This window comes from Atractosteus spatula, chromosome 19 (genome assembly GCF_055471065.1).
Source record: "Atractosteus spatula isolate fAtrSpa1 chromosome 19, fAtrSpa1.hap1, whole genome shotgun sequence".
In the NCBI taxonomy this organism is placed as follows: Eukaryota; Metazoa; Chordata; class Actinopteri; order Semionotiformes; family Lepisosteidae; genus Atractosteus; species Atractosteus spatula.
Window position 1 is genome coordinate 6,913,737 of NC_142724.1, and position 23,608 is coordinate 6,937,344.

The window sequence follows — 23,608 nt, forward strand, 5'->3', positions numbered from 1 at the left end:
CATGATATTGGGATTTATTATCCTCTGTTCTCCCTTAGTCTGGAATCCCTGCACAGACAGTAATGAATCTCTTTGTTGCAGATGTGCACCAAAAAGTGCTGTTTCATTGAAGGCTATTAGCTGTTCTAACTTCATCCCGATCCTGCACACGAGTAAGATGGTATTTTGCAGTGCTCTTAGGAACACATTTACAGGTATATGTGGAGGAATTCTTAGTATAAAATCAGACTTGTCATAACAATGCACCACAGTCACTTATTCTGCTAGGCGATGTCCCTTCTGTTTCATCTGAATGAGTATTAATGAATGCTGTCCCTCATGCGGACACATAGTATCACTGAAGACTGTGAAATCTCAGTTGGTTGATGTTTTCATCCATTTTTATTTAACAAGTGCAGTTCTGCTATTGAGCATCCTTAACCCTCCACGCTCTGTCTCAGAACATGGAAACCAAAAATCGCATTTCCTTGTTTCCAGATTATAAAGTAGAATTCAGTTACCCTATATTAATCAGGCTCTTTTTCAAGTTTTACTTTGACTACTACTTTTTGTGCCCTTTTCCAAAAAAGCGTACTTTTGTTGTGGCGAGAGGGGACTTTCCCTTCGTTTGCTATGACTGGAATCGGAGCGATGAGGAGAGTGGGGAAAGTGGTATCCCATTAAAGCTCATCACCTAGACCTCTGTTGCCGCCCACTGATGTCTTTCTAGAAGTGTCTTTTCTGCACTGTGTATTGTCCTTTCCATTAGAACTAATGTCATGGCAGAGCTACTCAAGGCATTGCCAGTCTGTCTTAACTTCTGTGAAGAAGAATCTTGCTCTTCCCAGTTATTTTTATTGCAAATTTACCTGAGGTTTAAATTTCCATTTTTATTAGGTGCCATTTCCTTGCATCCTTTCTTTCAGTATCTACATCTGTGTGGAAAGATTGCATGATAATGCAGAAAGAGAGAGAGCTGTTTTCTTTCAAGATGGGTCAGACTGGACCAAAATGGCTTTATTCAGTGAATCTTCTAAATTTCCAAATTGCTTAGTTGTGTAGAAGGTGGCTTAGGGGCTTTCTCAAGCAGTAATCTCAGTTTGTTTTCCGAGTCAGGTTTGGGTTTTCATTTTTCGCTCCCTCCTTTGTTTATGTTATATTTGCAAGGCAGACAGTTGCAGCAAGTCTGCGGCCGATCACGGTATATAGGGGCAGCTTCCCCGTGCAAACAAAACGATTTTTGCAGCAATTGCGGTAGATACAACGGGGTAGTTCCCAAACCTGTTTATAACATTTTTCATACTGAGAGTGCGGCGAAGCACACCCCTTTTCGAATACCCTGAAGAAAACGAGCAACAAGGAGCCGTATCTCTGATGTGGAAGGTCTTTCCCCAGGTGGGGAGTCCCAGGTGTGGGTGTTCAGTTACTACAGTCCCTGGGCTCAAAGACAAGGTGCTTAACCAGGCCTCCCCCATGTTCAATTCTCTGTTCTATATTTACTCCTCTTAAACGTAGTTTTCAAAATGCTAATCCCACAGCTGCTAACTTGGTCATGCTTTTGCAAAGCCACCAAGTTTCTTGAGAATCTGTCAGACAGATAGTTTTTGTTCTTACTCGACATTTTGTTTTAGTGCTTTTTTTGTTGTTTTCATGCTAATTCACTAGATAAAATTGACACCAGATTAGTTCCGAGATTTTGTGCTTCAATAAAACACTAATCCCCCCGATTAAATCCTACTGTAGTCAAGTCTTGCCAGTTTGTTCTTTGTTATATAATCATCCAGGCAGATATTATTGGGCAAACAATAAGCAAAATAGAATGTTTTCCTTCTAGCTCTGTGCTTATTGGGCATGGTAGAAATAATGCACTGAACAGCAAATAGCATTGCTTCAGGTTCTAGGTTTAAAGAAACTAGCTCACTGAACTGTGACCACTCCAGACGTTACACATATTTCTATCTATAATTCTGGCTAAAGCAATATTTACTTTATTTTACAAATAAGCGTGGAATGCTCACCGTTTCAATAATGATTAAACATCATGTCTTTCAGTACATGTACAGTAGGTGATAGTCAAATTCCACAGTGTTTTGGAAAAAAATGTTTTTTTTTCCTTAAAAATGAAATACTGTATGTTCCAGGATATGAAGTAACAAAACCCTGCAGTGACACCTTTCATAATGAATCTGTAAATGTGAGGCATCAAAAACCTGTTCAAATATTTGATTGAGTGACTGTTCCATGCTCTCACAAACATTGGCTGTGTTCACATGTTGCTGAGGGGAGCAGAAGATCGATGACTTCATTTGTTGAAGCCTAGTCCAGGGACTGATGGAAAGATGACTAAGGCTGGCACTCTCCATTGTTGATTTTCAGCTGGCTTCCAAGATCTCACCCCTTTTAAAGAAACTATTTTTTTTCAAAAGTTAGTGAGATCAAAGCTTGTGCAAATCTTTGTTTATTTGACTAATTTTGTAATAAAAATCTGTAGTGATCTAAACTGAGGTAATTTGATAGCTTCGCTTATATACTGATTTTTGCTCTCTTGGAGGAACAGAATGCCTGTTGGATGCTGTTAATACAGATGACCCAGTCAATGGGTCTATGACACATCTAATATATTTTACTGCAGTCCTATCCTTGGTTTATGATGCAAACTAAGGAAGAAGGCTGCTGACAGATATGGATTCATTTTAATGGCATCACTGAATTAGATACCCCTTGTAGTTTGTGTTGAATTGGTTTTGTTTGCTTGCACATGTAGGCTCATCTGGATACCCGAGTTCGTACATTTCATTAGATTGTAGAGGAAACTGCAAGTCATTCCGTGCTTCATAGTTTTGCTAAAATAGGCCCCAAGGGATGCACAGCAAGGATATATCCGTACAAAGATAATTTGATTACAGGCAGACGTCACTGGCCATTATCTAGTAAACAGCATTACAGCTGTGACACAGTTCCATGTCCTCAATGTGCGCTGGGCTTTCTTTTGAAGACATCACAGAGTCAGAAATGGGACCTTTTTCACTTCTGACCTAAACAGAGATTTTGTGATCTAATCAGGAAGACCTAGTGATCTCAGACAATGGGCACATGCATCTCAGTATGACCGCAAGTGCATCAATTTGCTGTGGAAACAATTCTGCTTTTTGAGCCCTTGCATCACATGATCTTATCATTCTGAAAATGTCCACATTTGCAATTGCACAAGGACATAGTGATGCAGATATCCTTTTATCTATTTAAAAAAACTGAAGTGGTTGTGCTTCCCAGTATTTTGTCCCTTAACCTGCTTTCTTGGTTGTCATTACATTACAATAAATGTACTGTATAGAAAGTTTGCAAGGATGTTTTGATGTGTATAATGTTAGTAATTTAAAATATTTACTATACCCTACTATGTTTGAAATACCAAAAGAAGTTTTGAAAATGACATTCTTGCAGTGGTACATATTTCAATGAACAAAATCAATACGATAAAATTGTACACCCCATTTCTTACAATAAAAATGGAACCTTGGTATATCCTGGAGCTGTTGAATACGACCTTTGATCGCATCCTATATGTCCTGTATTTATTAACGAAGGATAAGCCTCTGGGGAATCTGAAATGAAATTTCTTTGGTGGGAAAAACAGAACCGCATGTTCCCCACTGCCTCTCTCTTTTGGGCACAATTTGTTGATCACTCAGTTGTGGAGGAGCCAGAGTGCGTCGTAAGTTAAGCGGCCTGCTTGCGACTGCTGGTCATCCGGCCCTGACTGAAGCAGCACTTGTTTCTCGTCGTCTCCAGGAGCATGACATCGAGACTCCGCATGGCGTCCTCCACGTCACCATGCGCGGAACCCCCAAGGGCAACAGACCGGTCATCCTCACTTATCACGATATCGGCCTGAACCGTGAGTACTCCCTGTGGGTACAGCTTCTTGTGAGCTTTCTCAGGAAGAGCAAAGGCAACATCTGCTGTTTAGATTTCATGATGGCGTGTGTCAGGTTCCGGATCTCCAAGGACCGTTTGTCCTTTGGCTGTATTCTAGAAATCCTCAATGTCTTTTTTTTAAGGGAGATTCAGAATAGAGTGAAGTTGTGTGTGGTAATAATAACTGGCGTCATTATATTCGTTGTTGACCAACAACAGATCTAAATTTGCTGGTAAATCAAAAAAAAAACTGGTAACATATTGCAGAACTTCAGCTTTATATTGCTTTTGTGTTTTGAACAGTTTACTATAACTATGGCTGTGGCCAGTTATAATCATAATTATCTGCCAGTTCATTTTAGATACCTTTCCCGAACCCACTAACAAGTAGTCAGTGTGGTTAATGGTAATTTTAATGTTATGAGTGTCTACAGTACAACGCTACAATAGTGTAGTGCTAAGAAGCCACTAAGGTACTGTGCTACAGTATATTTTTACAGGGTACATTGTCTTGGACAAAGAAAGCACATTAAAGAAATGTGAGATTGCCTTGGCCTGGGCAGCACTCCAGGCCCAGAGATTTAGGCCATTAGGCCAGAATACACATTACATCACATCCACCTGTTTCTTCCTGAGTGGCCTTTCAGCATTGGGGATGAGGTCAGCAGGAACGAACTGAATTGTATTAAAATGCAATGGCCAGGCTGTGTCCGCATGTCTCATGCTGTCAGCTTCAACATTTAAAATTCTCCAGGAGGCTCCCTGGCTGTTTCTGTTGGTTAGGTAGCTCCAAAGAGAAGTTCACCACAGCTTCAGCGTTCCGTTGCCTAACGAATGGAGTGTTCTTTATACAAGATGGGCAGGTAGGAGACTCATGCCCATGCGTGTGTCTTTCTGTTGTCCCGCTCAGATAAGTCCTGCTTCAACACACTCTTCAACTTCGAAGACATGCAGGAGATCACACAGCACTTCGCAGTTGTCCATGTGGATGCACCTGGGCAGCAAGAGAATGCCCCCCCATTCCCTGCTGGGTAAGAACCTGGGCCGATCTGGTCCAGTCTAAGGAGCAGTCTAAGAGTGTGCCTGCCTGGAAGTCACCTTCCACTGTACCTAACGCCATTAAGATTTAGGACCGTGTTCTGGGGAGGTTTGTATAAACTTCCATGTCAGGATGTTCCTTTCTTCCAGATTTTTGCCTTGTCATTTTTGAAAGGCACTAATGGATCTCTTCAAACATTACTGCTCACAGCAGGAGAGATCATTTGAGACATGGATCATATAAATATCCTTTATCTGAACAGATATGACTTAATTTGTTTAATTTAATTTTAAAAATCTATATTGATATGACTTAACAATCTCAAAATATCTCGATCTACAACAGAGGGTAGTTTTTCATCTATGTGTACGTGTATTTTGGTATGTGTGTATGTATATTAGTTTATGTTCATAAACTTATTTGAAAAACATTTTTGTGAAATATAGTATTCTTTATCACATAACACTGCCTTGTCTGGTAATATGTTCGTCTCCTGCATGCATGCAAGTTCGGAAAAGAGGACTCTTTCATACCATAACATAAGCTAGCTGGATAGTACATATAATAGTGCAATTGTATTTTTTGTTCATTCCGAAGAGCTCTTATTGCTGATTCCCTGTTCCCGAGGTAGTTAATGACATATCCTTCATATAGCCTGCGTCAGCTCAGTCAATGACACACTGCTGACCCCCAGACCCCAGGTCTCACTCACTATAATGTATATATAACTATAAAGTTATAATGTAGGCCTTAGAGGTAGAAACTTTCCTTCGCACATCAGCATAGTACAAGACCATATGTTGGGGTTGAAAGCACTCTTGCTGCTCTTCATAGGTTTTACAAGCAAAGCCAACCTTTTAACCAAATTGTAGTAATATAGCAGAAAGGAAATACTTTTGACTTGACTTATGGAAATGGATCAGAAATGCCCAGCATCTCTTAGCCTTTACAAGAAGCTGTAGCTCATAAAACCTGAAATGGATCCAAGCCCAGTGGGACAGGAGTATCACCGGTTTCATGCAAAAGGGCTTGAGCACTAAATTTCTCGGTTCTTGTTAAATTGAAGAACACTGTGGTTGTAGAGATCTGGGTCTTTCCTTATGGGTGACTGTTCAGCCTTTTCAGCTTTTAAAGAAAACAGCTCAGGCTGTTTTTTAAAGGCTGGGAGGATCACATGCAGTTTCTCGTTGCTAGTCCTCATTATTTCTTTGCACGTTTTGGAATGGTACAATTGCTGTAGTGTAAATTCCACATGTCCTCACAGGTACCAGTACCCCAGCATGGAGGAGCTTGCCGAGATGCTCCCTTCTGTTTTAACACACCTGAAGTAAGTTCCAAGTGCAGTGCACAGCAGAGTCTGCTTATTGTTTTGTTTCCTAGAAGTCTAGACAGTCATGGAAATGCCTGGCGTGATCTTGATGGAACGTTATTCATGATTATTTTTTACTTTATGCTAAAAAAAATTAAAGCTATTTAAAGAATTGTATTGACAGGAACTAAAAGATGACATTTCATCTTCAAAACAGGGATCTGGTCTTTCTAACCTTTTTGTTTGCTGTTTTGTTGTGCTTTATTTAAACAGAATAAGCAGCATTATGGGGATTGGCGTGGGAGCTGGGGCCTACATTTTGACCACACTGGCGGTAGGTTCAGTGGGATTTTTCACTTGAGTTTGACTGCCTAGTTGGCTCGAGTGGACCACAGGATGCATCTTGTGAATTCATCCAGATGTTTACCTTTCTTATAGAGACCAAAACACTTCACAAATTCAATTCACATTTTTTGTGTCAGAACATTTTCTTGTTCAAATTGAGGAGTCAGGATAGGTCAGTAACCCGTTATCACTGTACATGACTTTAATCAGTTGTTAAATGTGTCATTTTAAATCTGCACATACTTGATTATTATATATCAAGGTAGATTTTGAGTTGTATCTTATCCCTCTTTAACATTTTGGATCGAATGGAAGGGTCTCTTGTTGATGAAAACCTTGATCTTTAACTGGGTTTAAGTAAATGCAGTAGACCAATTTAAATACAGGTAGAGGTGTCACTTTTTTTTCTATGCAAATATATTGTATTTCTAATGCATTGCCTAAAATGACTAAGACGTCACATGCACTACCCGTATGGAGGGTAGAATCCCCATATCCCATGATATACAGTAAGGAGATAATGACCCCTCCCACACTGTCTTAGCCCTGCATAGGTTTACTGCCATACTCTGCACCATATTTCCAGCTCATTCTAATCCCTCTATAAAAAGGTAATAGGATTTACGATAGATTGTGTTCTGAGGCTTTACCTCTGGCCTCATTGTTTTTTTAGATTGATGTCACACATGTTTTCGGAAACTGACTGACCTGCACTGTTCTATATTTAGAGTCTTGTGGTCCCTTTTGCTGTGTCACCAGTTTTCTGCAGGCTTGACAAGATGTCTCGGGCTGCTGAAACATTAATGTAGGAAAGAGACCAGTATTGGAATGCTCGAGTGAGCAGAGCACTAAAAGCCTCACGGCTCCTGGCGAGTGTGCAGATTCCCCAGTCAGTTCTGTTGTCAGGTCTGCTCCCTAAGTCATGTGTTTCTTGTGGTCTGCAGCTCAACCAGCCCAACCTGGTGGAGGGATTGGTGCTCATCAATATCGATCCTTGTGCAAAAGGTTGGATCGACTGGGCAGCTTCAAAGGTAAATATTTATATTGCATGTATGACATGTAAGTATTCGTGTTTAATTTAATATATTTATAAATAGCGCTGGGAGCCCTATCCTCCAGCCTGATCATGTGCAGTAGTGTACTCGGGTAATCTACTTACCCGAGGCATAGACTATGTGAGGAGTTAATCCAGTCTCACTGCACTGCTGGAGCTGCAGATTTGGTGTTATTTACTATTTTTTATGGATAATCTGTGGTTTGTTTACAATCAACCACGTCTTCAATGTTCAAGAAGTTTGTCCACCTTGTCACTTGTCCACCTGTCTCTTTGAGGAGAAAAGGTGAATGCAGTGTGCTATAATATTGTTCTGAGAGGGATTTTAAGAAGAATGATTAATGTTGTAATATGATTTGAATGCATGAGGTTTGCTCCTAAAATTCTATCGGAATTATGGAAAACTTATAGAGGTGGCTGCTGAAATTCCTTGCTGTTTATGCAAAACAAATGTTCTTCTGCAGTGCAGTTAGCTTACCCTTGCTAGCGCAATTGAAAACAGATATGTAACTTCTTGACTTCTTTTCTAGCTCACTGGATGGACAAGCAATTTAGTGGACATTGTGATGGCTCATCATTTCAGTCATGTGAGTCTGAGTTGTTTACCTGCTGCACAGATTGCTTCATTATTGGATATCTGTTTACAATACTCAGCTAATCTCTTCTGATAAAGTGCAAATGGCACCCACACATCATATCTGATTCATCTGGCTTAATCTGATTGGTCTCAGTAAATATTGTATCTAGCAGCATGTGAATGAAGCCTAAAGCCAGCATTTCACTTCAGACATGCTACAACATTGTAAGTTATCCAGATGTAGGTAGAGGTGAGGGGTTTGTTTCAACAGGCAAAGGGTTCTGTTTCAGTCTTTTTTTTTAAGTAATACCATACCCACAGTGTCTGGGTTCCCAATGAGGTTTTCCTTGTGTGTCCTCACAGGAGGAGCTTCAGGATAATCAGGAGCTGATCCAGACGTATCGCCTTCACATTGCACAGGACATCAATCAGGACAACCTGAATCTCTTCTTCACCTCTTACAACAGGTATAAACTGCACAGCCTCCTTCCCATCAGCCCTCTGATGGACTCAATCTACCATCAGCCCTCTGTCTTCCCTTCACCCAATGATGGTGAGCCACTGTAAGTTTCAGCACCCAGAGTTCTGTGTTTTTCCTTGAAGTGACACTATTGACAGTACAGAATCAGTCCAGTCTTTATGCATCTTTGCATAAAACAAATAAGATATACAAACTTTGTAAATCAAGCCTGGAGCAGTTAATTGAAGATAAAAGTGATCCAGACTGTGGACATCTAATGGAGAAAATGTTAAATCTGTGGCACTGAGAGATGCGACTTTAAATAACAAGATAAGGAAATCTTGTGATGAGAAAATAGAATTCAGCCTGTTAGAGCTTATCATTTTTGATGCACTAAGTGATTAGGTCCATTTCTATAGAATACAGTGCATTCAAAGGGTTCTGGTCTTTATATACACTTTTATGAAAATTAACCAAATGGAAAGAAAATGTGAAGTTCTACATTATAGGTGTCTGTATGTTTATATTGAAACCCATAGGCAGAATGACACACATAGTACCTGATAGCAAGCATTGTACATGTTGCACTGTAGGTGCTTCTTGTTGAACGCAGTGATGTAAAAGTTCATGGTGTTCTGTAAGGGTTCTGGAAAATACGCGATAGAGTAGCTAGGGGCGTGGGGGTTCAATTGTGTGGCTTGCTTGCTTGCGACATTTCAAACCACAAATCTGTGCCTGACACAGAGGCGTGCTATACAGTAGTGTGGTCCTGAGACACGCGACACGCATCATCCTACAGTCTGACCTCGTTGTGGAAACAAGGAGGCTGACAGAAGCCCACATGGGGTCAGCCTGCTTGGAAACAGCTGGGCGTGAAGGGGGGTCTTGAGATTTGGAAAAACTGCTGTCATTCCACAAGGTCTGAATGCGGAAGATTTTATACCGAGTTGAACTTTTGTTTTATTTGTTTGAAGCCGTCATGATCTTGAGATTGAGAGACCTATCCCCGGCCTGAATGAAGACACAGTGAGCACGCTCAAGTGAGTATGAGTGTGACTGTTAAGGGAGTCCAGAACATAGCAAAGGTTACTGTGGTAGGAGATTGCCATCACCTCTCAACCTGACATTTGGTCGTGCCGCCAGACCCTTTAAACTGATATTGATATCTATCTCGAGGTCAAGCTCCTCTCCTTGTTCTTTCGGGGTTTCTTTTTAGCATTGCACTGGCCCTAAATCTTGTCAACGCTCAGTAAGAAATCCAGACAATAAAACTACAGATGTCTAAGTGTAGAAATATTTTCAAGGGAGCAGTTCAAACACTTACTTTGGATTCTTTAACACCATCCTGGTAACACTTTCATTTTTAGTTTGGAGTTGGCAAGTGCTGTCCACACTGATGACCATTCCTATTGTTTTACCACACTGTCTGGATCAGAACTTTGGAGGAATTCACCTTCTGTAAATGCCTAAATTATTCATTAATCACTTCCTCAAGATCTGTTCCCGAAGTTTTTTTTATAAACTGAAGCAACTAGTAACTTCAATACTTTTTTGTATCACCTGTTTTATTCTATGAGCTTGACAAAGTCAGAGTATGACAAAAAAACAATTGGAACGTTCAATCCATGTTCATTGAGGTTCACTTGTGATATGTGGTTTGGGTCCCCCTTAGGTTCTTGGGTTAAGATGTGTTTGTATTCTTTAGTGTAGTATCTCCAGAAAGATCTACATTCGCTGCTCAGAAATGTTCATAACCCTCAGTAAAATGAGCTGACTCACTCTTGTGGCTGGCTGGGCCGGAAACAGAACTGGCCGGGCCTTGACAATTCCAGATCTCAGTGCCATTGAAAACTGTGGGAACTGGAGGAGTGTGCCGTTTCATCACAACAGTGTCCCGATCACAACCTCAAATGAGGGAGAACCAGCCAGAAGAATGGGATGGGATGGGGCTGTAGATATTTCCAAATGCTGAGGAGTTCAATCCATCCCTGCTTTAAAGACCCAACGCATTATTTGGAGGGCTGTCCCAAAGGTTTTGACCAGTAAGGAATATAGTCTTTCCCTCTTTTCCACGCCAGGTGCCCTGCCTTGCTGGTTGTTGGTGACACCTCACCAGCAGTAGAGGCTGTGGTGAGTTTATTTTGTTTTACGTTTTTGGTGGTGTTGTCATTACTGATGAATTCAGAATTGTAACTCTCATTTACAGTATCTTACTCCTTGTAGTCCTCAAATAAACTTAAGCACTCAGAAGAGTGATTTAATATAACAGAAAATGCTGTTTTCTGCTTTTCTAGCCTTATCATCAGCAGTAGATAACCACGCCTATGTTTTGATGAAGACCTGTAACAGTTTCTGAAAAAGTTCAAGAACAACACAGATAAACTCAATTTAACTTTTGTTAAGCTAGAACCTGGAATGTGGTCTGGGTGGATTTTATATTGTGTATTTTAAAATGTATTTAAAAAACTATTTACAGTGTTACAGGTGAGATTAATAACCTTATCATTTCAAGAATGCTCAAACTGAAATGTATTGTGATATTATGTTTTCAATTACAGGTTGAGTGCAATTCCAGATTAAATCCTACAAAAACAACATTGTTGAAGGTGAGATGTCACTATTGTAGAGAAGGTTTGGTGATGTCCAGCAAACATTGTGACTGCCATATGGTTTGAAAAGCTGATAGTGATAGATTTTGCTAAAAAAAGTCCTTATTTCCTTATTTTCTTCTGTTTTGGCAAAGATACTAAGTGTTTGAAAAGAACAAACAGTCTTATCTGTTCAGAACAGTTTGTACAGTCTACCCTTTCTAGGACAAATTATTAAAAGATCCACATGCAGCTTTAAATAACTATGTATCAGTAAATGTCGAGCCAAAATTAGCTCATAGTGATATTTTTATGGCCCAGCCAACGTGGTGTGTATTTATTTTATGTATTTTATCTTGTTTTTCAGATGGCAGACTGTGGAGGGCTGCCTCAAGTCGTTCAAGTAAGTAGATGAATTATGTGTAACTATTTTCAGAAGACAAGATTCATATAGAAGAAAGTGCAGCGAGACAGTGCAGTCAGGACTTCAGACAAGCATGCTTACCTCCAGCTGAGGTAAATGCTATTTCTATAGCGCATTATGTTACACTGTGTGATCTTCACCAGTGAAAAATCGCAAAACAGGATTTTATTGGGACACTACCTGTGTTAGCTCACCTGCTCTTTTGAGTAGTGCCAAGATGTCTTTAATGAACACAAGTGGCCTGGATATTAATTTAACATCTCTTCTAAAGTCTGTCTTCCGTCATTGTAGTTGTGTCTTGGTATGTCTGTCTTACTGGTCTGACACCACTTCCAAAGACAGCAGACAAATAGCCATGTCCATCCCTCATGTTTGTAGACATGGAGATCATAATGATTAATAATAATAATTGCTTACACTTACAGTATATAGCGCTTTTCTGGACACTTTTCTCAAAGCGCTTTACAGGTAATGGGGACTCCCCTCCACCACCACCAATGTGCAGCCCCACCTGGATGATGTGATGGCAGCCATAGTGCACCAGAACACTCACCACACATCAGCTATTAGTGGAGAGGAGAACAGAGTAATGAAGCCAGTTCATAGGTGGGGATTATTAGGATAATGATTTTACACTTTTCAATAATGACCATCTTCTTCTTGCAGCCTGGCAAGCTAGCAGAGGCCTTCAAGTACTTTGTTCAGGGAATGGGCTACAGTGAGTAATCTTTTCTCAATTTGCTTTTTCAGCCTCCTTACTGTCAAACATAATGTTGCATTAGTTTTTGTGTTTGACTGATTGATTTACACTGTCTACATGTACCGATGAGTATGGTTTTTGCTCAGAGTGTCCCGTCTGCAAAGGTGTTTCTGTGTCTTAGCATCTCTTTCCCATAGAAGATAAAATCTCCTGCTGTCTCCCTGTCAGCTGTATTTTTCCACACCACAGAGGTATTGTGATCTATACATCCCATTGCTAATTTCCTTCTTTGGTATACAGAGTCAGAACACTTCTTCACCGATGTCTCTGTCTCGGTTTGACAGACTTGAACAGACGTTTTGTTTTCTCTTTTTCTTTATTCTGTAGAAACCTTTTGTTTTTCTCTCGGTTCTAGATCTATTTTTTCCGTATTTTACTTGTATTTAGGAGACCTGCCCTGAAAAAAAACTGCTTTTCCAATAGAATGTTACAAATTAGGATGCTTGAATACAAGAGCTTAGTTTTCACAGCTGAATTTATACACCTTACTGCTAAGTCCAGACTAGTAAGCATCATACTCAGATGTGTACTGGTTTAACATAATTGATTTTATTAAAGGAGGAATTAGTGCATGCAGTCTGGCAGATCTGCAACCTTATCCATAAGAATTTCCATTTTCCAGGCTGATATATCTGAACATGGCTTTATAGAGGATCAACGTTATGCTCTTATTACTCATCTAGAATACTACAAACACATAGACAAGCATAACATCATTAATTGGCAACCCACAGTACACATGCTGTGACTTTGGGAGAATGACTTAAATATCTGATACAGGCCATACTGCAGTGCATTTAATCATTTGCAGTCTTTTGGCCAGTAGAACTCTGCCATGTTACCTGAAATGATTACCTGAACAACTGGCAGCTTCTTCAAAGGCTGAGCATTAAGTCAATTTTAAGGCTCCTGCTCTCAAGTCAAGTGGCTTGCACTAATGCTTTTCTTGTACTCGTTGTGCATTACTGCTCCTCACAGAATTCCTTCTTAACCTTAAGCTTTCCATCTAGTAAAAAATCTAGTTATTCCACAATACATTCTTGGCCTCCTTGATATCACCTTTATTATGAGTAAACAAGTAAAATGTTTTGTGACAGCTCAAAACGCACTGGTGTTGGGTCTACCCTGAACTTGGAGACGAGAGCATGTTTCTCTCATTCAGAAGTGTATATTCATTTTGAGCGAGTGCAAACACAGATTGGTATTAGACCAAACTCGTCTGAGTGATGTAAAGGCTTGTGTGCCATGATTTTCCATAAATGTTAAATGTTAGCTGCAAATTAAAACCTGTCTGACGTGTGTTCAAATACTCGCATGTGGCAGTTTCAATTTCAGGGACCTGAGGCCTTTCAAGAAAGTTTCAAGTTTTTCTTTAAATTGATTTAACAGTGCATTCCTCCAGGAGGTTAATTTGTGGCATACGTCTGTCTGAGCTGCTGTTGTATAGTTTAATTCAATTATTTCCACAGAGGAGAATATTTAGATTTTGTTTATTACTTAATCTGTTAGTGTTAGGCTAAATATAAATACAGGCAGTGTTTTGGGACTAGTTGTTACTTTGACAGCTCATATTACTAAGGAGAGGGACTGACATGACTGAACTCTAATGATATTACTGTCTTGTTTTCAGTGTTGCGTAACCATGCTTGTAAGTAATTGTTTTCTATTAAGAAAAGGATGTTTCTAGCATGACTTGCACTAAGCCATGCCAATATATATTGGCATTCTGAAATCCTCCGAGTGTGAATCCATTTTCTTTTATTTCACTTTAAGGTACAGTGGCCCCTATAATGAAGACATAGCTTTTATGCAATTCAGAGCCCAATTTTTACCAGTCACCTTTTATAACACAGACCATTACAAATCATTAGACACAGATACCAGATATAATCATGCAAAGTGTATATGAAGCTTGTAATAAATATTGGAAGCATTTTTAATGAAATGTGGGGCATTGTATTCTTAAACTTTATCAAACTTTCACTGTTATTCAGTGTCTAAGATTACTTCTCCTGTTGATACATTTTGAAAAATTGTGTATATATCAAAATTATTGGTGACAAGGGGTGTAAACGTGGGGGGAAATATTTGGGCTTCTTAATGTCATTAAAGAAGGCGAAGCTGCTGTCCTTTTTTACAGGGGCAAGAAATACTTTTTTTTATTAAACCATTTTGTTACTGGAATGAGTAATTATTTTGTGAATGTTAACTTGGTTACCGCTGGTGGACAGTCCTGTACTTTATACTAATGCAAACAAACCTTACTTTGCTGTGAAGTAAGGTAAAAGTAGGGATGCTTCTCAGATTTTTACTTTTTATTTTTGCTTTTTTTAATTAATAAATGCCGGTTTATTCCCCTGTCAGGTACTTCCTAACATAAAGAATATAAATGAAGCTAAGCTTTATTGACTTGAGAACTGAGGAAATATGTTTACGTAATAAATTTACCCTCTTGCTGAGTAAAGTCTATTTTTATTGTGATTTCAGCAAGTTAAAAAAAAACTGATTTCTAGTTGTAACAAATATATGAAGAAAACAATCTTCAGACCATTTAAGTGGTCAATTTTCATAGTAAATTGCTGCATAACCATTGTTAATGGATTTAGATGGAAGTGGTTGCTATTGCCTGTCACAACCTGGTCATCAATTAACAGGTAACTAGGTGAAGGGCAGGCTGTTCTGTGCCATTTAAAAACAATGTCATTGGATGCTGAAAGATATCTTTGGCCGATTAAGATATTAAAAAGGCAATGGTTAATGCCTTGGAAATTAATCTTAATGTGTATGTGTACTGATGTCAATACAGAAGCCACAGGCTTCTCAGAAAGGGAGTGTTTGAAATTAACGCCGAGCAGTCCAGAGGGTTGTAGGAACCACTTCAGACTCGAGACTGCCATCCTTCATCTGGTCTGAGTCTCTACTTAATGTCATGTTACCGTTAGTATCAGAACCTCACATTAGCCTTTGTTTCTGTGGTGTTTTGAAATTAAGAATGAGTAATAGATGGCACTCTTCTCTCTGATCCATGATTCTTAAAAGACGTATCTACTTTCGCTCAAGATATCAGACTGAAGCCCTGATTATTTGGTCGATAGAAATCATGAGAGTAAAGGTGATAACCTATGTATCTTGACTGAATTCCATTAGGGGCTTGTATGATGTGGCCAACGTATAATTCCCCCTTAATTTAACTGGTGAAATAATTCCTCAAGTTATTTACTTGATGAAAAGAATGTAATGAGGCTAATTCTTCATAATGACTACATTTCAATATAGTGCAGCAGTGGACGAAGGTGGACCTCTCCTATGTGTGTGAAATGCTTTGGGACCCATAGAGCTAAGAAGCACTAAAAAAGTGTTCTTAATACTTTGTATTTCTCATATTCGTAATGCTCCACTGCACACACACTTCAGTTCCCTTATAAAGCTAATCTGGAAGCATTTGAAAACTGCACAGGAGTGTGGTGTGAATAATGCACTTTTACGTTTCCTGGAATGCAAAAAAAAGTTCAAGAGCCAAGTGAGAATTGTGAAATCTGGAAGAAAAAGGCACACAGGAGCATAGTGTCTTAGAGAGGGCAGTGAAGCCCCTTGTGTCTTGTGGTCTTCGACAGTCACATCATCAGCCCACACACCGTTTCAGAGACTAGGCACTGCAGGTCTCTGGTGTTCCCCTCACAAAGCCCATTTACTTTGAAAGCTGTTGCAGTGCTTTGTAGATTTTTTTGTTAAAATTGTTTTATAAACAGGACCAGTATGGAATGTTAGTGTCATACCAGATATATCATTAATATACATACTCTTTAAAGTATACACATGAAAGATAATAGATTCCATTATTAACTGATTATAAAAGTTATATTGATCAATTATGTACACTGGTCCAAAATAATCCTCTCTTTAAAATATTTTGGTATTCCAGGGTTTAAACTTCGGGACATTCTCATATTTTGTGCTTGATGTTATGTTGCTTATTTAAGAATACAGTATGTGTAATTGTGAACACCAAATACAGTTTAAAATCTCCACAAACTGTACATATTTTTCATTGTATTTTGAATGTAAGCATTTTTTTCCCCAATTTTTTTTTAAAACCCTTAATTCAAAAAACAAATCGGGTTGTGAAGAGTGAAGATGGCTAAAAAGTAATTTTCCCGTGTCTTAAGAAATATGAGTGGATGTCGCAGTGCACGGTCTGTGTCTGCGTGTGCCGACACAATGGAAATGTCTTCCTCTATGCAAATGTAAGAGAAACTTTCTCTTGTATGCGATGTTATCATTCAAAGGTGTTCCCCGGTTGACTTATTTTGGGGGGGAAATTGGTGTGGGTGCTTGAGTCCGGGGTGGGGACCTCAGGCGATGAATGAAGCCTCTGAACATTTGTTTCTTCCAGCCTTTTGATTTGATTCCAGATAGTGATTCATCTTTGCTGCACAGGAAGTGAACCTGGTATCAAAAATATGTGATACATGCAAATTCCAACAGCAGAACTGAGCAGAAATACGTCTGAGCTGCGTAAATGTCTAATCTTCCCCACGGGCGTTGTGATGTTTGTTGAAAGACGGCTTTGAACCATGAAGAAAAGCCCTGAGTTACAGGCTAGCACCAGTGCATAACAGAGTAGAGAAGACTGCACGTCTTTCAGGTTCCACTCTTCTTTATCCGGCTGGGGTGGACTTGGCCAGTTTTTTTTTTCCTTCAATTAACAGATCAGGAAAAAATTGAAAGCTTCATCTGAACACAAACCATGCCTAGAGTGGCTGAACTGATGTGTATGAAATCTAATCTACAAAAAAAAACTTTTTTGAAGGACATTGGAGTGTTTACAAGCCAAAGGACTGGGAGAGAGCAACCTCGTATTATTTATTCTTTTAATATTATTTTACAGTCTGTTAAAGAGGAGCAAAGGGGTAGATGTCTTTGTTTACACAAAAGGTGTCAGAAAATACCAGATTAAGACCAGGCTTTGTCTAAGAACCAATAACCTGAATATATATTTCCATGTCCCTCCTTATTTTTCTTCCTTCCTCCTCCCCCCTCAATGCTAACAGTCCCTTACGTTCAGCTCAGCCACCTGAACAGCGAATCAGGTACCAGGATCTTGTGCCCTGGGCACTGCTGCACTAGTCCTTCAGTGGTACCATCTTTACAACACGCCTTCTGTTCCTTACACTTGTATGCCCATGCCGTTTGCCTCTCATATTTTGCAATTCCTTTTTTTTTTTCTGTTGTCATGCATGATCTGTGTCATGATTTTGAATTCTTTCCCAAACTTGAGGCTGTGGTGTGGGGAGCGAGAAAGCGTTCATCTTAACCTCTATTCATTTATTCATTCATTCATTCATTTATTCATTCATTCAGTCGCTGCTGTCTTGTTTCCTGTGTGTCTGTTTGTACCGTGAATTTCTTTCTTCTGTGTGATGCATGTTGCATTTTACATATCAGAGTTTGGATGGGCTGTGGGGGAGGAGGGGGTTAATTATTGACGAAGTCTTCTTCAGTGATTCCTTCAGAGTAATGGGAGAATAATGAACCATGAATTTCATTCAACTTCAGCAAAAAGGGCTTTTTTAAAATGGAGCCCATGTAAATGGATATGACAATGTGTACTTTATTCAAACATTTTTCAAAAGCTGACGATGGCTACATCTCGTATATCCTCTCATTTCCAAAGAGGTGATCAGACACCATGAGGGCCTCATTATTCTCCCAGAGCTGCCGGCGGACATTTTCGTTTCAAATGTTAACGATGTCGGCGATCGCTTACCTCGTGCCTCACGGGCGGCTGCTTGACGTGCTCTTTCCTCTCCTCGGCAGTGCCCACAGCCAGCATGACCCGGCTCGTCCGCTCGCGCACCCACTCCTCGTCCAGCGTGGGATCCGCGGACGGGGCGCGCAGCCGCTCCCACACCAGCAACCAAGTGGAGGGGGCCGGGGCCGCCGCCGCCGCCGGCAACGATACCCAAGCCAGGCCTCAGACCATGGAGGTCTCCTGCTAAGACGCGCCAGTCGGCTGGCCCTCCCTCCCCTGCGTTTCTCTTCCTGCCAGTTTCCCCCCCCCCAGCTCAGCGAGCGCTGTAGGGAGCCACATTATAAAGATCAACACATCCCGTAGACGCCTTCCAGTCATAAAAGCAGTGAGGACAACAAGACAAAAAATGTCAAGAGCTTGCCATCTTCCACCAAGTACCCAGTTATTGTTTCCCAGTGGTGTGTGCATGCCTCCGGTGACAGTCTGACAGCAGTTATTTTGGCGTTTTAACCTTTTATTTTTGTCTGTTAAGTCTCGGGGTTTTTTTCACTGGGCTGAAAATGATTAAGAAACCAGACGTTACTACGGCTGGGGAGGAAACAGAATCATGACGAGACGAGTGAAGGAAGATTAATTTGCCTTTTTGTTGGCCCACTGCTGCAGTAGTCTTCCCTTGCAGCTTGCGGATTAAGAACACACAAAGCAGTTGGCTCTCTCTTTCGTCTCCGTCTGTGAGCTCTCTTTCACTTGGCTCTTTGTTCCCAGATACTACACACACGTGCTCATACATGAACACAGACTTTTTTTTTTGTACGCCATCGTGCTTTGTGAAAATTCAGTGCTCGCTTCCTTCAATCGAGAAATGTAGTGCGACATTGTTCTAGTCCAGTACCTTTTTATAACGCAGTTATGGCATGGCGAAAGTGTAGGAGTATATTTGTCAGGTTTCTTTAGGTCTGTTACTTAAGTGTTTTCACTGGTACTAGCATCTAAAGTATTTTCACCTCCAAGACAGTTGTGTTTGATTTGCAGATTTTTGATTTGTGGACCAAAGCTTACATCTGAAACAGGAGAGAACTGTAATGTAAAGTGAAGCCCGTGTTAAAAAGGTGTCAGACACTGGGGAAACTAACAGACAGATGGAAAATTGAGATGCAGTTCACCATTACAGCACCTGGATGTCTACAGTGTTGTACTGAACAGCTTGTCAACAATGCTGTCTGCATTTGACAGGCCAACAGGTCTTTTAAAATAGTAGAGTAATTTCTGTGGTTAAAGGCAGTTTTTGTCTCTATGCCTTTACCAAAAAAAACATTTAACAGTAGCAATGAAATCTGCCAAGTCTCAATATATCCTCGAGTCCAGGGTAATATTAAAAGCCTTTTCTGTCTGTACTCTATTAACACAGGTTTCATTATATGAACAAATTTACATGCACGAATAACTATAAGTTGAGAGGCACATGTAGAGGTGCAACAATATTTCTGTACTTAAACCTAGACTGTTAGTAAAGCTTTCCTTATTAGTAGTTGGCAGGAAAGCCAAGCCATTGTTCTTTATGTTTATAATGGGATCCTAAATTACTTTAAAGTACCATAATCATGAAAAATCTTTTGAATATATTTGATGAGCTTTTGCAGTGTATCTGAAGCTTTGCATTGTAGTGTTTCAATCAAGGAAAGGAAACTGTACAGCACTTAATTTTTTCATTCATTTTCTTGGTTAATTGCATTTTGAGATTAAACTTTATTCATTTTAAGCGTGACGAAAAACAAAAAGAATGACTGGTTTGACAAAACTGTTCAAGAAAAAAAAATAAGAGTAACATTTTTATATAGGTTGCGTTATTTTTTTCATTTTTAATGGTGGTAGGTGTCATACATTAAGTGTTATTTAATGTCTTCACTGTGTGATATTCACTGCTGTTCCTGACTGAATGAAATCATGGATGAGCTTGTGATGATGCTTTCTGTCTTCAAGCAGGGAATATACACTTCTCACTGTCTGCTGATTATATCGATTTGTACTGATTATTAAATAAAGCTAGAAGTTGTAAATTAGCTACAACTGACAGGTTTCAATTATTTTATCCAGAAAAATCCAGAAAAGGCATGTTACTTCAGACTGTGCAAGACATATGACTGAAAATGTGTGAAAAACATGACTTATTAGATATTTTGAAATTTTTATCAAAAAGTATCCATACAACAGAGGAACACAATTCCAGGTTTCTAAACACAATAGACAAAAAATAATACCAGGGTTATACACATAGCATTTAAGGCACATAGCATTTGCATTTGAATGCATTGTCAACTGCTGGCTTGCCAGCACAGTGCCCTTCTCTGCACATACCTTCTGATTGATATACAGTGAACAGTGTTACATGCTAATGGTAACCACAGCCACAGGGAAGGCTTTATATGGCTTTCTAGATGGCAAACACTTTACATATCTTTACATCCAGTATTATCCAGGACTGGTATACCTTTCTCTTTTGTACAATCATGGGAAATTCTTCAATAGAGGAGACAGCCCTTGTGCAGATGCAGCCATTATTGAGCTCAATACACACAGCAATGCATAGCTGGGTCTACCCTGCAAAACAGACAAACTACTAAAGTCTCTAACCCTTTGTATACATTTCTGTCTCATGTAGTACCTGACAGGTTGATTTCCGGCTCTGGATTTCATCCTGTTCTTTGAAGTTGATTCCTCCTTCTCTTGAGAACCTTGTTAGGCGTAAATCAACTACTGTTGATTTTATTCAGTCAGTTCTTATCGTACCTTAACAGACCTCAAGGCAGTTTGGTGACTGGTACAGAGTTGCATCTCTAAGCTAACATGATACAGTAATTATTACATACATTCCACAGCATGATTAAGTGCTAAAACTATTGTCTTGAATATGTGTCGATATATTTGTCCCACTTCAGTACTAACCTGTGCTCTGGCTTCTGCATTACTGCATTCTGGGACCACCTAAAACAAGGTGCTGGTTGGCACTAATTCCTAAAGAGCTCCAGGGTCTTGGTTTGATTCCAGCCTTGAGTGCTTGGGAGGGTTTCTCCATGATCTCCCTATGTTCACATGAGTTTTTTACAGGAGCTCTAGTTTCGACCTACCTCCCAGACATGCAGGGTAGCTGGAGTGGTTGTTGTAAATTGTCAGGGGGAAGGGAGGTTTCCATATTTGGGGTGCTCCCAGTGCAGCCAACACCAGCTGTGCACCTACAGAGAGGAAAAAACAAAAGCCTAATGACCTGAATGGCCTTTCTCATTCCTGGACTTTCTGGTGCTCATATGAGCCCTTCATCCATTGTCTCACTGGTGAATGTTTACTGCAAGGAACATATTCAGTTACTGCAACTAAACTATGAAAAGAGTACAAACTGAAAGAAAAAGTAGTGAAGAGGATTTTTGAAGTCACATTTTGAATATTCTTTCCCTCCTGAAGTCACTGTAGGTTGAAATAACTAAATACTTGAACTTGAACTTTATTGCCATATGTAACCGGTACATGTACTGGTACAATGGAATTCTTAATTACAGAAAGTCTCTCGATTGTTAAAACAAGTGTAAAAACACAAAGTGCAGACAGTGCATCAAGACAATATTCAAACAAACAGTAGACAATGTACAAGTAAACAGTTTAAATGTAAACTATGCAGACATGAAGACAATGACTGGAGATGTAATAACTACAACACCAAGCAATAAGACATCTGAGAAGAATGGCCTACTGATTTTGATAAGGCTAAAAATCAGGCTGATATACTGTACACTGGACTACATCAAAAAATGACTGCTTCATCTTTTAGTCTTTTTTGCTTTCGGAATCTGTTTGGTAACACTGGCCAAAGTTTCCAACCTCAACCTTTTATTTTTGTTTTGTTGTTTGCACAAGGTTGGACCACAAATGACACATTTATGGTTGAACTATTTTTAGCACGAGGTACATCAGATAATTTTGCCCAAGAACAAATCAAAAAGACTTAGTGTGCTGTTAAGGCTTTCACAGTGCTGAATCGTCTTTCCAAGCACATAATCTGCAGGATGTTCGCATGCAACCTTCATTATCTGTTGATTTCTCAATGTCCTCTTATTTCATTTTCCCCATTGGCTGCAAATGATTTTCCACAAACGTGGTTTGCTTGTTTTTTCTTTTACAACTTGACATCTTCTCTGTCGAGTGAAGACAAGTTCTCACTGCTGAAATAGTCTTATCTGATATCCTGTTTGGTTCCAATCAAAGGCACTCTGTCAAGCACATTGGAGTCAGCTCATGTAACTTAGATTTACAGTATGTCAATAGTATCCCACCAAATCAGTTTTAATAGAACATAATCCCACCGAAGCAGTCTTACATAAATGAATGTTATAAGATGTTTTGCAGGGCTTCAGCCATGATCATCCATGGACCTCATTGTCCTCCATGGAAGTTAAAGAACATTGGAAACATCCTTGAGAAGCTTGCAGGGCTCTGCAACCTATTTGCAACAGGAATTATTGATGTCCTTAAATTCATTGACTGTTTTTGCTATTGCTTGTAATGGTGCAGACCGCTGCTATATTCCCTCTCTATTGTGAAGCCATCTCCCATGCCAGCTAGTATGTTTCTTGTCCAACTTGTCTGGTATGACTGCAAGGCATCAAGTAGTGTACAGTATATTGGCGAAACCCAATTCTGTCAGAATATTCCAGAGCACAGCGGTGCTAACACGAAAAGGGCACAGTAGATGTTCGCCCTCTCAGCTATGGCCTCGTCTGCCAGCTTAATCTGTCCTTGCTCCTACTGAATCACCATCCAGTGCTTGATGTTACGAAGCACAACTCTGCATACAGTATACAGCTGAGGTGGTAGTGAGTCCATAAATGAGCTGAGGTTTGCAGATAATGTGATCCTGCTCGGCTGAAAAAGTGGCTGACCTTCAAACACTGACAGAGTCTCAGCAACTAATGGTCTCTACCTTGATACACACACGTCACCCAACATTCAAGCACAGGGATTCCTACATCATGCATGATATACAAACTCCTTCATCAGAGTTCTACTTTAACGCCAATGAAGAACACCATGAGGAACTAAACAAATGAAGATAAATGAGGGCAAACCAGTGACATCACTGAACATCATATGGAAATCCTCATACTTTAAGAGTGCACACAAAAAGAAAACCCTGAAGTTCACATGGACAGTGCATACAACGAATGAAAAGGCACTGTAAGGTTAGAGGACAAGATAACTGCTGAATGTCTTGAAATGCTGACACCTTGTCTGCTCATATCATGACTGCTCATGTGAATGGGAGGTTGACAGGCTCAAAGCTATGACACTGCAGTGTTATAAATGGCTGTTGTATCTGACCCCCAGAAAGAGGCAAGACCATCCTGTTTTGACAGT

The 23,608-nt window shown here is 39.8% G+C and overlaps 1 protein-coding gene across 5 annotated transcripts in view; it reads left to right on the forward strand.

Annotated features, from left to right (window-relative positions):
* Nucleotides 1-20,262, forward strand: part of ndrg3b (ndrg family member 3b) — a 54,549-nt gene extending 34,287 nt beyond the window's left edge. For 3 of the 5 annotated variants that reach the window (XM_088937333.1, XM_088937334.1, XM_088937337.1), the window contains 14 exons: nt 3,772-3,877; nt 4,808-4,928; nt 6,201-6,263; nt 6,519-6,579; nt 7,535-7,621; nt 8,175-8,231; nt 8,585-8,688; nt 9,656-9,721; nt 10,760-10,811; nt 11,240-11,287; nt 11,637-11,672; nt 12,360-12,411; nt 17,505-17,543; nt 18,271-20,262. In XM_088937333.1, the coding sequence (XP_088793459.1) occupies nt 3,772-3,877; nt 4,808-4,928; nt 6,201-6,263; nt 6,519-6,579; nt 7,535-7,621; nt 8,175-8,231; nt 8,585-8,688; nt 9,656-9,721; nt 10,760-10,811; nt 11,240-11,287; nt 11,637-11,672; nt 12,360-12,411; nt 17,505-17,543; nt 18,271-18,452 (1,074 nt within the window). In that variant the 3' untranslated portion in view covers nt 18,453-20,262. The remainder of the gene's footprint in view (nt 1-3,771; nt 3,878-4,807; nt 4,929-6,200; nt 6,264-6,518; nt 6,580-7,534; nt 7,622-8,174; nt 8,232-8,584; nt 8,689-9,655; nt 9,722-10,759; nt 10,812-11,239; nt 11,288-11,636; nt 11,673-12,359; nt 12,412-17,504; nt 17,544-18,270) is intronic. The other 2 variants (XM_088937335.1, XM_088937336.1) reach the window with 1 other exon arrangement.
* Nucleotides 20,263-23,608: the final 3,346 nt, after the last annotated feature.